The following is a 15,707-nucleotide window of genomic DNA, read 5'->3' as shown; positions in this document are numbered from 1 at the left end:
ATTGTCTTATTATCTATATGTCAATATTTTTGGGTGCTTACTCTAGGGTTTAAAATAGGCATTTTTATAATATAATATTCTACCCTCAAATAATACTATATATATCCGTGTATAATGTGAACCTTTCAACAATATATGTCCATTTTCCTTAATCTCATCCTATTGGTTTCATACACTTCACTTTCACATGTTATAATCCCTATAATATGCTATTATTTATGTTTAAATAGTCAATTATAACCCTCAGCTAACATTATACTCAATGGAAAACAAGACAAGGATGTCTACTTTTGCCAGTGTAATTCAACATACTTTTGGAAGTTCTAGCCAGGAGATTTAGATACAACAAATAAAAGGCATACAAATTGGAGAAGAAGAAGCAAAATTATCTGTTTGCAAGTTATATAATCTTATATGTAGAAAACCCTAAAGATTCCACACTGGAAAACAACTGTAGAACTAATAAATAAAATTCAGCTAAGTTGCAGTTTACAATATCAACACACAAAAGTCAGTTGTATTTCTATACACCAACAAGGAGCAATCTGAAAATTAAGTTAACAATTCCATTTATAATAACTTCAAAAAGAATAATATACTTAGAAATAAATGTAATCAAGGATATGAAAGACTCATACATTAAAAATTATAAAACATTGCTAATGGAAATTAAAGAAGACAAATAAATGGAAAGACATTCTATGTTCATGGATTAGAAGACAATATAGTTAAGATGACAATAATATCTAAATGATGTACAGATTCAATGCAATCCCTCTGGAAACTCCAATGGCATTTTCAAAAAGGAAAAAAATCTCAAGTCCCCAAATAGCCAAAACAATCTTGGGGAACTCACACTTCCTGCTTTTAAAACTTACTACAAAGCTATGCTAATCAAAACAGTGAGAAATCTAGATAACCACATGTAAAACTAGATATCCAATTTCCAATGAAGTTGGTATCTTATTTTGCACCACATACAAAAATTAACTCAACCTGGATCAAAGACATAAGTGTAAGAGCTAAAACTATAAAACTGTTAGAGGAAAACAAGGAAAAGGCTTCATGACATTGGATTTTGCAATGATTTTTGAGGGAGTTTGAGATCAATGGCTGGACAACAACAATAGGAAAGGAAAGTTGGACTTTATCAAAATTAAAAACATTTTTGCATCAAGAGACAGTTCACCAAATGGGAGAAAATATTTGAAAATCCTGTATCTGATAAGGGATTAATATGAATATTAATCTAATCTAGCCTCTAGGCCTAAATTCCAACTTACAGAAAGATGGAGGAATAGAAGGACAAGTTAAACACTAATATAACTAAAAAAAAAAAAACAACAACAACCCACAGACAAATCCAGAACATGAGAAATTCTAGAGATAATTGGCCTGATAGGGACATTGTACAGGGTTAAAAGAAACTAAACAGACAACATAAGACAATGCATAAACCTTGATTGAATCTTGGATTGTGGCTGGGGGATGAGGAGAAAGCTTTAAAAGACACTCTTAAGAAAACTGAGAAAACATGAGTCTATATGTTAAGTGCAAAAATAGTATTGTGGTCATGCAGGAAAATGTATTTGCACTTAACAAATGCATAACGGAATAAAGTGTTAAAAATTCTGAAATTTGCTATTAAATAGTTCTGCCATAAAAATAAAATGAGTAATAGAAAATATTACAACAATGTCAAAAACTCAAATTTCAGTGGAAGGTATATGAGTGATCACTGTACTATTCCTTCCTCTTTTCTGTAGATTTGAAATTTTTCAAAATAAAACGTTTAGGGTAAAAAGGCTGTGGGCCACTAAACTATACAACTTAAAATGGTTAAAATGATGAAGTTTATATTATGGGAATTTTATCTCAAAAAAGTAAAAAAGAGCTGTAGGTATCTGACATTGGGGAGCTAATGTATCTTAAATTGCTCTACACAGTTCCGTTCTCATTAAACCATGATGTGAACAGCGTCCCCTGGAGTTATGTAATGCCATGACACTGGCTACAGTGGTGTTCTTATGTTGAGACAGAGTTAGAAGGAAACACAGAATCTTTAGGCAGAATTGAGGGGAGAAAAAATAGGACAAGATAAATTATATGATAAAATTACTTTTATATAACTTAATTCCTATTGTTAATCTTAGAATAAATAGAAGCAAGGCATAATTTGGCCAAAAATCGAGCATAGCCTCAACTGGTTAAGAGTTAATGTCAAAAACAAACCAAACTGGCCACACACCTGGGTTGATGGACGCGGGGGGAGGTAGTGGGAGAGGGCGGCCTTCTTTCATGGCTAGGGTGCACTGCTTTGCTGATTGAATTGCAATAATAAAGTCTTCATGTTGTTGTCTCCAGTTAGTTTTCCTCACTGGTTGAGGCTACAAACAAACAAACAAACAAAAACATATACTAGCCTAGACTATATATCTCTCCACTATAATTTATTTTTTTCTTTTGCAGCTGGGATTTGAATTTACAGGAAACAGGACTGTGAAATTTGGAGAGGGAAGCAGAATTTGTTTTTCAAAAGTACTAAAACGGGTTTGGAAAATACAGTAATAAAATCCACAAATCGCAGTAGTGAAGGAAAACACAAAATAATCAGAAAAACAACATAACTATAAAGCCTTAAAGGAAGACTTAAATGTAAGGTTTAAAGTGACTTTCTTCCAAGTTAATTGCTAGATTTAATGCTACTCTAATGAAAGTATAAACAAGATTCTTTTTTGTCACATCTGGAAAGTATCTGAAATACATTTGGAAATCTCAGTGAGCATGATTAAAAAGAAAACAGTAAAGGTGGATTATACTTACATGGCTTTACATTGCTCTATCAAGCAAGAATGAAACCAGAGAGCCAGAAAGAGGCTTTAATGTACTTAAGGATGTAATCATGAACAATAAGGAAGATACTGATAATACCTTGGATTGACGAGCCGGGCTCACAGTGGGAAAGTAAGTGCCCTGTAATCTTTGTTTTACGGAACTGAAAGGCATACGCTTTTTGTTGAAGAGTTTTTTACATATTGGTCCATGCCTTTCCTAGAAAAGAAAGAGTGGGGATTAATTTTTTTTTAATGTACAAATCACCAAGTTTGTAATGCTGCAGTGTACTCAGGCAGCCCTCACTACAGGGACTGAGTTGTACCTTCAGAGCCAAGTACATTCTCCAACTCTCAAATCACAGCAGAGCAAATCCATCTGGCTTCCCTCGCCCATGTTACACATAACTAGATATTATGTTCGAACGGTCAAGGTCAATAAAAGGTCTCCACAGCTAGAGAGACTTACTTCAAATTTGGTTTTACACATTTAACTCTACCACTTGGGCAGAATGAATGGTTCTAAGCATTAAATAATGTTGAAAAGACAAACTTTGTAGTTGAAACTGAAATACAATATTTCTGACCATTTAGCCATTTTAACTAATGAAATTTTGTTGATTACTTATTCAGTTTCCTGCCTTTACTGTTCCTAAATTTCAAAATCAAGTCATCCAGTAATATAACAGGAAATTCGAGTTCCAAGAACTTTAATATTCAGTTTTACCACCCTTTTGAAATAGCTCTGTGCATGTAGCAAGGGGAAACGTAGCTTCCCACCAATAGAATCTTTTCAGAAAAACACCTCTTTCCACTCAGCATTTCAAAATTGAGCTTAAATGGGCCACTTTTCCACATAACCACTTAACTCCTGAATAGGAGTGGAGAGGTTTCAAAGAAATAGTTGAGAACATCTGCAAAAGACAACTGGAACAACCACACAAATGCATGAAGAACATACCAATTCTGTTTAAGTTATAAACACAGTTTCCTTGAATTGTACCCAAACATCCCACATGATTAGTGAAGTCATTTATTACAATAAATATTACAATATTTGCAAGATGATCAGCAGGGAAAACATTTTTTTAAAAAAATCTAGCCAGTAGTCCTCAGTATTTCTGTTACAAAACTCAGGGAACTAACACATTGAGCTCTGCCCGTGTACTGACTTTATAGAGTCTGTTACTGCACTACTAAGATATTATACTAAAATCTTTGCTTTCTCCTCTAAATCCTCTTCGTTGGTGGAAATGTAACTCATAAGAGCTATCACTTACATAGTAGCTTTGTTCAGACCCAGCAAAACACATGGTCTATGAAAATCATTGCACCTGTCTATAAACAAGCCATACCATTTGAAACTAAAAGAGAGAGATCAGATCAGTTGATCAGATGCTCTCTGGAGCCTAGAGATAGGCATAGGAAATAAAACTTGAGAGGACCTGAGATGCACTTGACATTTAGTGACCCCTCTTCAAAGGGCACCTCCTAGGTCTCAAACCCCTTCCTCCCATGGGGCGCGGCCTAGGCTGGAGAAGGTAAAGGCAAGCACTCCAGTGGGTGCCAGGCCACAAGAGGCCCTGGAGGTCTCCTTCTAGATTCAGGAAATCCTACCTGCACTTAATTAAAAGAACAATACTTCATTTGTTTGTTTTTGTTAATCCTCACCCTAGGATATTTTTCCCACTTATTTTTAGGAAGAGTGAAAGAGAGAGGGAAAGACAGATGTGAGAGAAACACATTGATTGGTTGCTTCCTGCACAAGCCGTGATCAGGGCCCAGGACGGGGAGGAGCCTGCAACCAAGGTAGGTGCCCTTGACCGGAATCGAACCCAAGACCCTTTGGTCTGCAGGCCGACACTCTATTCACTGAGCAAAACCAGCTAGGGACTTTTTTAAAAAAAAAATTCACCAGAGAAATAAAACCTACAAACCTCATTTTGCAGTCTTTTGCCTCAAATGCAGTCAGGCTTGTAAGTCCAAATGCTTGTAGTTCCATGTAAGTCTCTTTGATCTAAATGTCCCAACTAACAACTGCATTATAAACCTAATTTTTTAAATCATCTTTTTCTTGGGAATCTTTTTATAATGTTGGGGTATAAATAGCTCTTTGATCCTCTAACTTTGAAATAAATCAAGCTTTATTCCACCTTACAGGCATCAATCAGGAAATGAGATGTACAGTTAGCTTGAAATTGGCTTAACAATTAGATCTTGGAAAAGGCTTTATGTTCATTTTGTTCAAATCACATTAAAACCCTGAAATTGGAGGATTCTGTCTTTGTACGTGGCAAAGCAGGAAACAGAGGGAGGTTAAAGGACTTGTCAGAATTAGTGACAAATTTGAGGCTAAAAGCCAAGTTTCCAGATGCTCCAAATTCAATGTTCATTCCTCTCGACTAGCTAATTTCCCTGGTGCTTTGGCCTTAAATTTTGGATTTCTGATGCTTATAGAAAAGGAGAAAGAGCCAAAACCTCTCAAGAGACAATCAGCTGTGCCAAGATCCTTTCTTCTGGCACCCTTTCAGCTAGAGAACCAGGTTTCATAAGCGCCCGTTTGAATGTGGGCAGCATCGGACAGCTTCCGTGTCCTCCGGGCCTGCCAACCGTAGGTTGTGTACTCCTCTTCCCTTGCTTTCCCTCCACATCTGTCTTTAATCTCTGCCACTGCGGCCTCCTCACTAACTTGACAGTTCATTTAACTCCAATGAAACACATCTACAAAACGTCTTTATGTTTACCAGAACATCTGCTGCAAAGCGTCTTCCACAGACTTCACAGGGAAATAAGTCCTGATTGCCATCTGTATAGGATCCAAGAGCACATTATGTTAGTTTCAAGGAATTGCCTGCCTGAGAAGAAATGACTAACTGGAGACCTCAATAGCTCGCTATCTTCACTCTTTTTTTTCTTCCCCACCAACCACTTCCTTCTCCTAGAAAGATTCTCTGTAAACTCACCTGTGTTTTCTTCTCATGCCATTAAACAGGTAAATTCCATATCCGTCAGGCCACCAGTGTATAATTATAATTATTTGATAAATATATTTGTGAACAAGTGCCTGATAGCTTTGCTTTAGACTTAAGTACAAAGTTAAGAGTTTAGTATGAAGCCATAAATAATCCAATGGGAATGTCTTGAGGGTTCCTACTAGAATGGAAGGTCTATAGGTATGCTCAATGAAGGTGCACCAATTTATCAGAGACCATGAGGAAAAAGTTGCCTAGTCATTGAATTTAAGGTAAACTTTCCTGAGAATGGTTTCCTCTCTTCCCATAAACAATCTTTGCTGGAGAATAACTCCTAACCATGAAGAAGGAAGTAGAAGAGACTGATGAAATGCACCAAGTAGAACTGGTCAATTTTGATTGAAATCAGGAAAGAGGTGTGATTACAATGAAGAAGCCTATGAAAATGAGGAACATCATCCTAGGGGTTGTGTTCAGGGTCAGACCTCCTGATGGGGCTAGTGAATGATACTGCTGGCATTTTATGTGCAGTGGTGAATGAGTGAAGGATTATAATCACAATAGGTTCAGTACTTGCTATTATTTTATTTTAATATTTAACCATAGTGGTATTTGAAAAGTCAAATGAAGAATAAACTCTCCCTGGCCAGGTGGCTCAATTGGCTGGAGTATCAACCAGAAGGTTGCAGATTCGATTCCTGGTTAGGGCACATAACCAGGTTTTGGGTTAGGGTGAGGATGGGAGCCAACTGATTGATGTTTCTTTTTCACAGTGATGTTTTTCTTTCTCTCTCTTTCTTTTCTCCTCTCTTTAAAATCAATGGAAACATATCCTCGGGTGAGGATTAAAAAAATAAAAAAAGAATAAACTCAAATATAAAAGAAAAAAAAAGCTGAAACTGGGCCCACTATATCTCAATGCCTCAAAGTACCTGACCCATAGTAAAGTGCTCAATAAATACGTATTGAATGTATGGGCCAAACAAGAATTGAGTTTCCACCACAGGACCAATCATTCATTCAATAAATATCTGCTACGTGCAACTCTGTGGGAATATTGAGAGAAACCATAGGTGGGGTCCAGCCCAGAAAAGGAGAAACGTATGTACATAAATTAAGTGAAGTTAGCAAAGTGTCACGAGAAAGGGAAAACATTATGGAATTCTGAAAATAAAAAAAAAAGAGTTGCACTTCATATTACTTCCTCTCTGTTCATCTGGAGTTGAGTATATACAGATTTAAAAAGCAGTTTGATCATGGGGAAGATTTTATATTAGAATAAAAATCTGGACATTTTTCTCCAAACAAGGGGAGCAATCAAGAACACCGATGAGGAAGAACCTCAACTATGGAAGATTGATGTGACAGAAAGGAGGAAAGACAGGATTTTATTTAAAAAGCTAAAGTTGCAGGCCTGAAATAGAAAGGTAAGAGGAAATGGAAGACACTATGGTCAAAGAATTGACAGCATGACTAGATCTGAGGGAGTTGGGTGATGGCAGCGAGAGAAGGATGCCTGAGGACAGAGAAGATGGTAGGGCTGTGGAGAGAAATGCAGCATTTAAAAAATAGGGCCATCTTAGTAAGAAAAATGACCTCAGCTTTGGAAATACTGAGTTTGAAAGAGAGTCAGCCAGCCAGCAGGATGGAAATGAGGGAGGTCAGGGCTAGAGACACAGATGCAGGCTTTGTTTGGAGAGTGATGTAAAGGCATGATACTGCCAGGGAAGAGGTCATGGAAAGAGAAGTACAGGGATGATCCCGAGGGAACTCCATATTTGAGGGCCAAAGAGATGATGATGATAAGCCAGAAAGAGAAGCAGGAGAGAACAGGGTCATGGAAACCAAGGGAAGACAGTTCAAAAAAGGAAGGCTTGATTAACAGGAATCAGATGGTAGTTCATTACACACATTGTTGATTTAAATGATTTCTTCTCACATCTGCCAGATGGTATTGTATTTGCAACACAGGTCATCCATTACAGCATACAGCAACACCACTCATCCTCTCTGTGCTTTTGGCCTTCTCTGTAAAATACAGTCTTAATTTTTTTTTTTTTTAGCAAAGATATCCCACCCCTCCACATACTTACTTGTTAATAAAAACTACTCATCCTAATTATAAAACTGCTGCTTTTTCTAAAACACTAGTGACAGTTTGTTTGTATAAATATTACTTTAACATTTGTATAGTGTTTTCTTGTTCCCCAAACACTTTTCCTGTGTAATCTCATTTGCTCCTCACCGTAATACTGTGAGACAGGGTTGGTATTCTTATTTACAGATAAGAAAATGGAGGTTCAAGGTTAGGTGACTTCTCTAAGACCACAGATAATAAGTGGTAACACTGACACTTGAACCTGATATGAGAATCAAGACTATTCAACTGTTACCAGAAATATAGCCACATTATATCAGTACTCACCTGCAAAGCAAATGGAAGTCCCTTGAGAAACAACACCTTCTGGTTTATAAATCAATGAGTTTTAAAGAGTTCAGTGAATTTAAAATAATGACAGATACAATATGATTCAATTGAAATACATGGACCATCACATTCTGAATGACATTCAGCTTGGAAGTTTGACTAACAAGGAAAGGAGGGAATACCTACTTAAGTCAGTTGAACCAAACATGGAGACGAATGATGTCTACAGCGTTTGTTCCAGAATGCCGAATCACATGGACTATATGATCATTAGAACCTTAAAAGAATTCTTTGAAATAACCAAAACACCCTTCGATAGGTGAATGGTTAAATAAACTGTGACATCCATACCTGGAATACTATACATCAATAGAAAGGAAACTATTGATACATGTACAATCTGGATGGATCTCAATGCTGAGAGAAAGTAGTCAATCTCAAAAGTCACATACTGTATGATTCCACTTGTATAACATTCTCAAAATGACAAAATTATAGCGATGGAAATTAGATGGGGAGGGAGATTGTTGTGATTACATAGGAGTAGAGTGAGGAAGATCTTTAGGTGATGGAATAGTCCTGTATATTGTAGTGGTTACACATGTATAATATGGTACAGAACTATATATTTCTTGGGTTGGCTATTGCACTGTAGTTATTTAAGATGTAACTTGGGGGAAACTAGGTCAAGTGTACATGGGCTCTCATACTATTTTGAAACTTTGTGAACTATAATTATGTCAAAATTAAAAGTTTTTAAAAATATCTAGGAGTTGGCAAATTGTGGCCCATGGGCCAAATCTGGAGCTGCATGTTTTAGTAAATAAATTTGTCTTGGTAAACAGTCATGCCCATTTGTTTGTTTACGTAATATATTTTGCTGCTTTCACACGACAACAGCAGAGTAGTTGTAACAGAGACCATATGATTTCCAAAGCCAAAAATTATATGTGGTCTTTACAGAAAAAGATCACCACCCAGCAAATGAGAATGTAGTCATTAGAAATTATTTTGGGAGAATAACATGGAAAATGTTAATGGTATATTAACTATACAGGTCTTTCTCTCTATATATATATGCAGTAATTAACACTGAGTGATAAGAATAAAAGTGATTATTTCTTTTTCCTACATTTTCAATTTTTCTATAAAGATTTAAAAAATCAGAATAAAAGATTTTAAAAACCTACTTGAACCTCTTTCCCCAACTGCCAGTAAGGTGCTCGGCCCTTCCGAGGAAGCCAAGGCTGTGGTGGGGAGGGAGGGCCCTCACTTCACCCAGCCACGAGCACTATGCCTGGCAGTGCTCGCTAAGCATGTGCCCATTGCATGGCCTCTGTCTGGAAGTTCACCTGCATCTACTAGGTCCTTATCCCACACGACAATGAGGTGACCATGATGAGGTGACCATGACAGAGGCTAAATTTAATGCCCTCATTAAAGCAGCTGGTGTAAATGCTGAATCTTTCTGTCCAGGCTTGTTTGCAAAGGCTCTGGACAATGTCAACATCGGGAGCCTCATCTGCAATGGAGGGGCTGGTGGACCTGTCCCCTCCACCATGGCTACCCCAGCAAAGAAGGAAGAATCTGAGGAATCTGATGATGACACGGGCTTTGGGCTTTTAGATTAAATCTCTTTTGTAACACATTTAATAAAGTGCTTAAAAAACACATAACCCTTTTGATAGAAAAGATTCTACAACAATGAGTATCAATTTAGCTATTCCTATCTTTACCCTGGCTCGAGTCTTACGTAGATTATTAAAGTAGCTATTAGTTTTATACATTGGTTTATAATCTTAGACAATTTTTTAAATGAGGAAAGGAAAGTGATATGGAAGTGATAAAACAGTTTTGTGTAGCATGTTGACAGTGAAAAATAAGCATTACAAAGATCTCAGTTCAAAAATTTTATAAGAAGCCTGGAGAGGATTATGATTGTAATGAAATTGGGGGAAAAATTCTACTTCTGACTAGACATTCTCTTTCTGAGTTGGAAGAATGTTTTGTAAAAACACCTACTAACTCACACTTCCTCATAAAGGCATGATAAAGAAATAAAAAGGGAGATGTTTTCTCATTCCCTTGTTAGCAAGTCAAAGAACTCTTAAATCCTTTACAATCCAGAATATGCAAACATTAGCAATTTGGACATCTTCCAAGGCCATATGGCCAAGGTGGTATGACCTCAACTTATTAACTTATCTCAGGAACATGACTTGTGAAACTAGAAAAGGAATGAGTTAGGATGGCAGAGAAAACAGCTCATCAATATTTGCTCTCTCCCAAGCCCCAAAATACTAGAGTAAACAGACAAAAGGACACAGAGACCCAGAAAAACACAAGGACAGGGACAAAAGACAGTAACAAAAAAAACCTGGAAATCTGGAAAGCTGATAAACATGGTAACCAACTTGGAGGACTTAAAGCTACATCAAAATCCACTTCCCAAGCAGACAGGAGGGAGAATGGAGAACCATCCAGATTTGCACAGCAGAACCCTTCAAAGTCACAGGAACCCCTGGAGCAGCGCGTACCTCTGAACTGAGACAGGGTAAATAAGGAGGATGAAGAGACTGCTAAAATATGGAGGGTCAGGGTGCAAGTTTCCTAAGAAGTTAAGGTTCCTAGATGCCTCCCTTACTCCACAACCCCTGGGTGATTGCCCTTCCCCAGCTGCAGCATAGGTCTACTCTCCAGAAAGGGTGAAAGAGGAGGTCAGTGCAAGCATCAACACCAGGCACAGCTGAAGGTGTGTGTAGGTAGATGTAGATACACACACACATATGGCTGATTCCCAGTATTTGTGTAGTGACATTCCATAAAGTCTCTGTGAGCACTAAGTGAGCAAACACTGGACTTACTATTCTGGGGGGAAATACAGGGTTAGATTCCTGTGAGCCTCTGGTCAGAAATTGTTATCAATGCATACCTTGTTTTATGTATTTCTGTTTAAAGAGACCTTATTTAAATAAATATTTTTGATTCAATATCACTGAACTCTGGGCCAACACTATAACTCATGCTCGAATGAAGTTTACCTAACAGACATATTTTCTCTGTAAGGCACACTGGAGCCTTCCTGTGCTTAGAAACACGAGATAACACTTCAACACTGCACTAAGGAGCCATTTTAAACAGCGAAATCACCAAGAGAAAGTGCACAGACATGAAAAATGTGACACCCAATGGACCGTGAAAAGGACACTTGTTTACAGCATGAGCTGAAACTAGAAGGCTTGTTCTACCTCAGCTGGGAACATGCATGTCAGGTGACTCAACTTTATACCTGCTGCATGCATGTCTGTGAATGACCATGAAAGTGCCATGAGTATTGATTTTAGGGTTACAAACTTTAGTGAGTAGGCAAATTTGCAAATAGGGACTCCATGGTTGATGAGGATTAACTGTATATGTATTTGTATGTGCACATGTATACACACACCAGGGTGTCCCCCCAAAAAATGTATACACACTTTTAATAATTATTAATTCCAATGGGTCAAATCTGAAAAGAAACATTAATTGAGTTATCAGAAAATGTAAGTGTGTGCATTTTCTGGGGACAACCCCTACATGTATGTATATAATCTAGTGATTAACCTCACGAATAGCAATACTGAGAGCAGAGAACACCCCATACATACCTTCCTCTACTTGGCTCACAGAACTCTGCTTGCTAGTCCTTTACTCCCAAGGCACAAAAACTTCCCTGGGAATATAACTATTCCATAAGGAAAGAGGGAAGATGCTGACTTTGGGGAGAGTCCCAAACAGCTCATCCAGGTTACCCTACAATAAAGCTCAAAACCATCAAATACTATTCATCCACTTAAAAGCTTCTAGTGTTTTCTTCCTCCAATCTTAATCATGGACACAACTTTCCAAAGATATGAGGAAAGTCTCTAGCACAAAAGACCAAAACAAAGCAGTTTAAAGGAAAATTAAACCTCTTGGAAATTAAAAGACTTATTGAAGACATTAAAAACTCAATAGAAGGTTGAGAGATAAAACTAGGGAAATTTCCTAGAAAGTAAAGTAAAATGACATAGAAAGGGAGAGAAAAATAAGCCAATACCTGTCCAGAAGGCCCTACTCCAAACAATAGGGATTTAAGAGAGAAAATGAAAAAACACAAGGAAGGAAATAAAAACAATTATTTAACATTTCCAGAAGTGAAAGGACACCAGCCCCCTGGTTGAAAGGATGAAAACAGATCTATGCCATTAAATATCATTGTCAAATTTTAGAACATTGGAGACTAGAAAGTCTATCAACTCAGAGAAATAAAACCAGTAACATACAAAGTGTCATGGATTAGAATGACTTCAGATTTCAAACAGTAAAAATGGAGATAAATGGGACAAATCCTTTAAATTTCTGAGGGAAAATAATATACAACCCAAAATTTATACCCATCAATCAAATATGCAGGTAGAATAAATACATTTCCAGACATTCAAGGTTTCAAAGTCTATACCCCGTGTACCCTGACTCAAGAATTGCTGGAGGATAGGCTCCACAAGGTGAGCAACTAGGCAATTCAACACGGGAGAGAGGAAACTCCCAGGAAAACATCTAGGCACCTGCACCAAAGGGCTACCAGTCCAGGGTGGAGGTGTGAGATTCAAAACACCAACATGTTGAAGACTGTCATGACTAAGAGATTCGCTGCCTTTGTAACCTGAGAACAGTTATGCTAGTACCGTGGTCGGCAAACTGCGGCTTGCGAGCCACATGCGGCTCTTTGGCCCCTTGAGTGTGGCTCTTCCACAAAATACCACGGCCTGGGTGAGTCTATTTTGAAGAAGTGGCGTTAGAAGTTGTAAGTTTAAAAAATTTGGCTCTCAAAAGAAATTTCAATCGTTGTACTGTTGATTATTTGGCTCTATTGGCTAATGAGTTTGCCGACCACTGTGCTAGTATATCTGGCTCCCACTGTGTTCTACTTGGCTTGTCTGAGCATGTCCCAATGAGATGCCTGCTCTCCCCTTCATATTCTGATGTCTAGATTAGCTGAGGATACTCATTTCACTCCATGGTTAGGTTCTGCATTGATCTTCTCTTGAGATGGGGGTAGGGGAGCTTAGAAGCAAAAAATATAAAACAAGCATACAACCTTTAAAGATATTTCTACAAGAGATCCAGGATGCTCCAACTGTGGTGACTTACGTTGCCTGGGACTTACTCATCACCTTGCTCACTAACATCTCCACCTAAGGCTCTTGCAAACTAGAAGCTGAAAGCATCGACTCAGAGATTATTCAGCCCATCTTCTCAAAAATGTCTTCATCAAATGGTGGCAAATACTGTCTTCATAGAGCTAGATTTACACTTCTCAGGTGTTCACTGTGTTTAGGGATACCATACAGGTGATGAAGTCTGTATAGTACATAAGAGGAGTGTGGAATGAAATTGAAGATGGACCCACACGTGGCCTGTATGTTCTAAAAGATTTCTTAACTTGAATAGTGAGTATGTGTTTATTAAAAATTTTCCTCTAAGTTTCTCAATTAAAATGTGAGGCCATTATAATTTTTACCTTCTCTTTGCATTAACTGGAACAAACAAGCTGGACAAAACATACTATCAGCACACAGGAAGAAGCAACATAAAGGTATTGATAATGTAACAGTAAGTTACAGACTCTAGAGTTCTATCCTTCACCTGAGGTGATTTGATGACATCATAATGGAGGTTTGTATACAAGGTACCACAGGTCATATACACAAATGTAATTGCTCTTGGTAGTTTGACTTGTAACAGTTCTAAAATATCTGAAGAAGTGATTTTATACCACTCATGGAGTTTTAAACAAAGTAAGTCCTTAAGATAAAGCAGGCAAATTCTTTGATTTTGGCCCCTACCTGGGACACTTTAGGCCTTCTTTCTCCTTGCTGGTATTAATCCTGTTTCCCATTGTTCCTTTAAGCAATTTTTTTTCTGAAAAGTCGTTCCCAACTATCCATTCATTTACATACTACTTAGAGATCATTTACCCAAAACCAGGCACTGTTCTAGACCTTGGGGATAAAGTGGTAAATAAATTCCCTGCCCTCAGTTTCAGTGAGAGGAGAGTGAAATAGATCTGATGCCAATAGATGCTATGAACATAAAACAGGGAAGGAGCATAAATACAGGGGAGGGCACAGCTGAATGGATCAGTTGGAGTGTCGCCAGTACACCAAAAGGGTTGCTGATTTGTTTGGCAGATACAGGAGGCAACCATCGATGTTTTCTCTCATGTCGGTTTCTCTCTCCCCCTTCCTTTCTCTCTAAAAATCAATAAACATATCCTCGGGTGAGGATTAATAACAACAAAAAAAGGACACAGGAGAAGGATGTGTTTGCCATTTTTTAATACATGGTCAGGGAAAAGTTTACGGGAAGGTGATAATTGAGCACAGCCTCGAAAAATGTTTATTTGCAATAAGAGCACTTCAGGGGGAATAGCACGTTTCCAGATCCTCATGTCAAGTGGTACTTTATCAGGGATTTGGCACTGCTAGTCCTATTTTGCTGCACACACCCTGCCTCCTCAGATGATGCAGTCCTTGAAGGCAAATCCCCCTTTATCACTTTGGACTCCCAATGTTTAGCATGGAGCTTATGTTAAGTTCCCAAGCATTGCTTATAGATGACTCAAATCATAAATATTCCAAAATGTTATGAAATAATTCAAAATATTGTATAAGACTTTGTTCCCCAGAATAAAATTAAGATCTTTAAGTTTAGAGGATAATCCACATAAATCAAAATATGTTTCTCCAAGACTTGTGGCTTATAGTCACATTTTCTAAACTGCAAAATATGTGATGTGCTGATTTAAACCTTTTGGGTGAAGTACAGTGAAACTAGCTCATAAGATGGAATTTGAATAGCACCAAGCCAAAGCAATATTCCACATCTCTAAGAGTATTGCTGGTTTTGTGAACCTTCAATTGAGACAGCTACTAAAATAAAGGGTCAATTCTTTTAGGATTTAATACATTCCCAACACTATCACAAACCATCATCTGACCCTTTACTTCTTCAGGTTGGCATTTAAATACATACTCTCCAGCATCCTACTTTTGTAATGACAAGACCTTCAGCCAAGTTTTTTATATCAATATTGGAGGCCCAGTGCACGAGTAGGGTCCCTAGGCCTGGCCAGTGATCAGGGCTGATCAGATTCCCCACCTCTTCCTTCCCTCGCTCCCTCAGCATCTCACTGCCGCTGGTCACCCGCCATGTTCCGTGCTGCCCCCTGGTTGTCAGAACACATCATAGTGAGCAACTAAACTGGTCTCCCAACTAAACTGGTCGAACTCTAGAGAGGACACTTTGCATATTAGCCTTTTATATATAGAGATTGGTAGAGTACCTAATGCTACTGTTTTTCACAACTCTTAAAACTCCTACAACAATGACTTAGATTTAAAATTGATAACAGAGAGAACAAGATAACACCAACTTTGGAAGAGCCATAATAAA

The 15,707-nt window shown here is 37.8% G+C and overlaps 1 protein-coding gene across 1 annotated transcript in view; it reads right to left on the bottom strand.

The window, feature by feature from the left end:
- Positions 1-7,783, bottom strand: part of ZC2HC1B (zinc finger C2HC-type containing 1B) — a gene marked incomplete at its 5' end in the record, with an annotated part of 30,323 nt that extends 22,540 nt beyond the window's left edge. The window contains 5 exon segments of the mRNA XM_079781162.1: positions 2,249-2,387; positions 2,932-3,051; positions 5,576-5,653; positions 5,655-5,769; positions 7,743-7,783. Of these exon segments, the coding sequence (XP_079637288.1) occupies positions 2,249-2,387; positions 2,932-3,051; positions 5,576-5,653; positions 5,655-5,769; positions 7,743-7,783 (493 nt within the window).
- Between the last annotated feature and the right edge of the window lie 7,924 nt (positions 7,784-15,707).

Source organism: Cnephaeus nilssonii (assembly GCF_951640355.1).
Source record: "Cnephaeus nilssonii genome assembly, chromosome: 9".
NCBI classification, from domain to species: domain Eukaryota; kingdom Metazoa; phylum Chordata; class Mammalia; order Chiroptera; family Vespertilionidae; genus Cnephaeus; species Cnephaeus nilssonii.
Note: the sequence above shows the minus strand (reverse complement) of the source record. Positions and strands in the feature narration are given on the sequence as shown.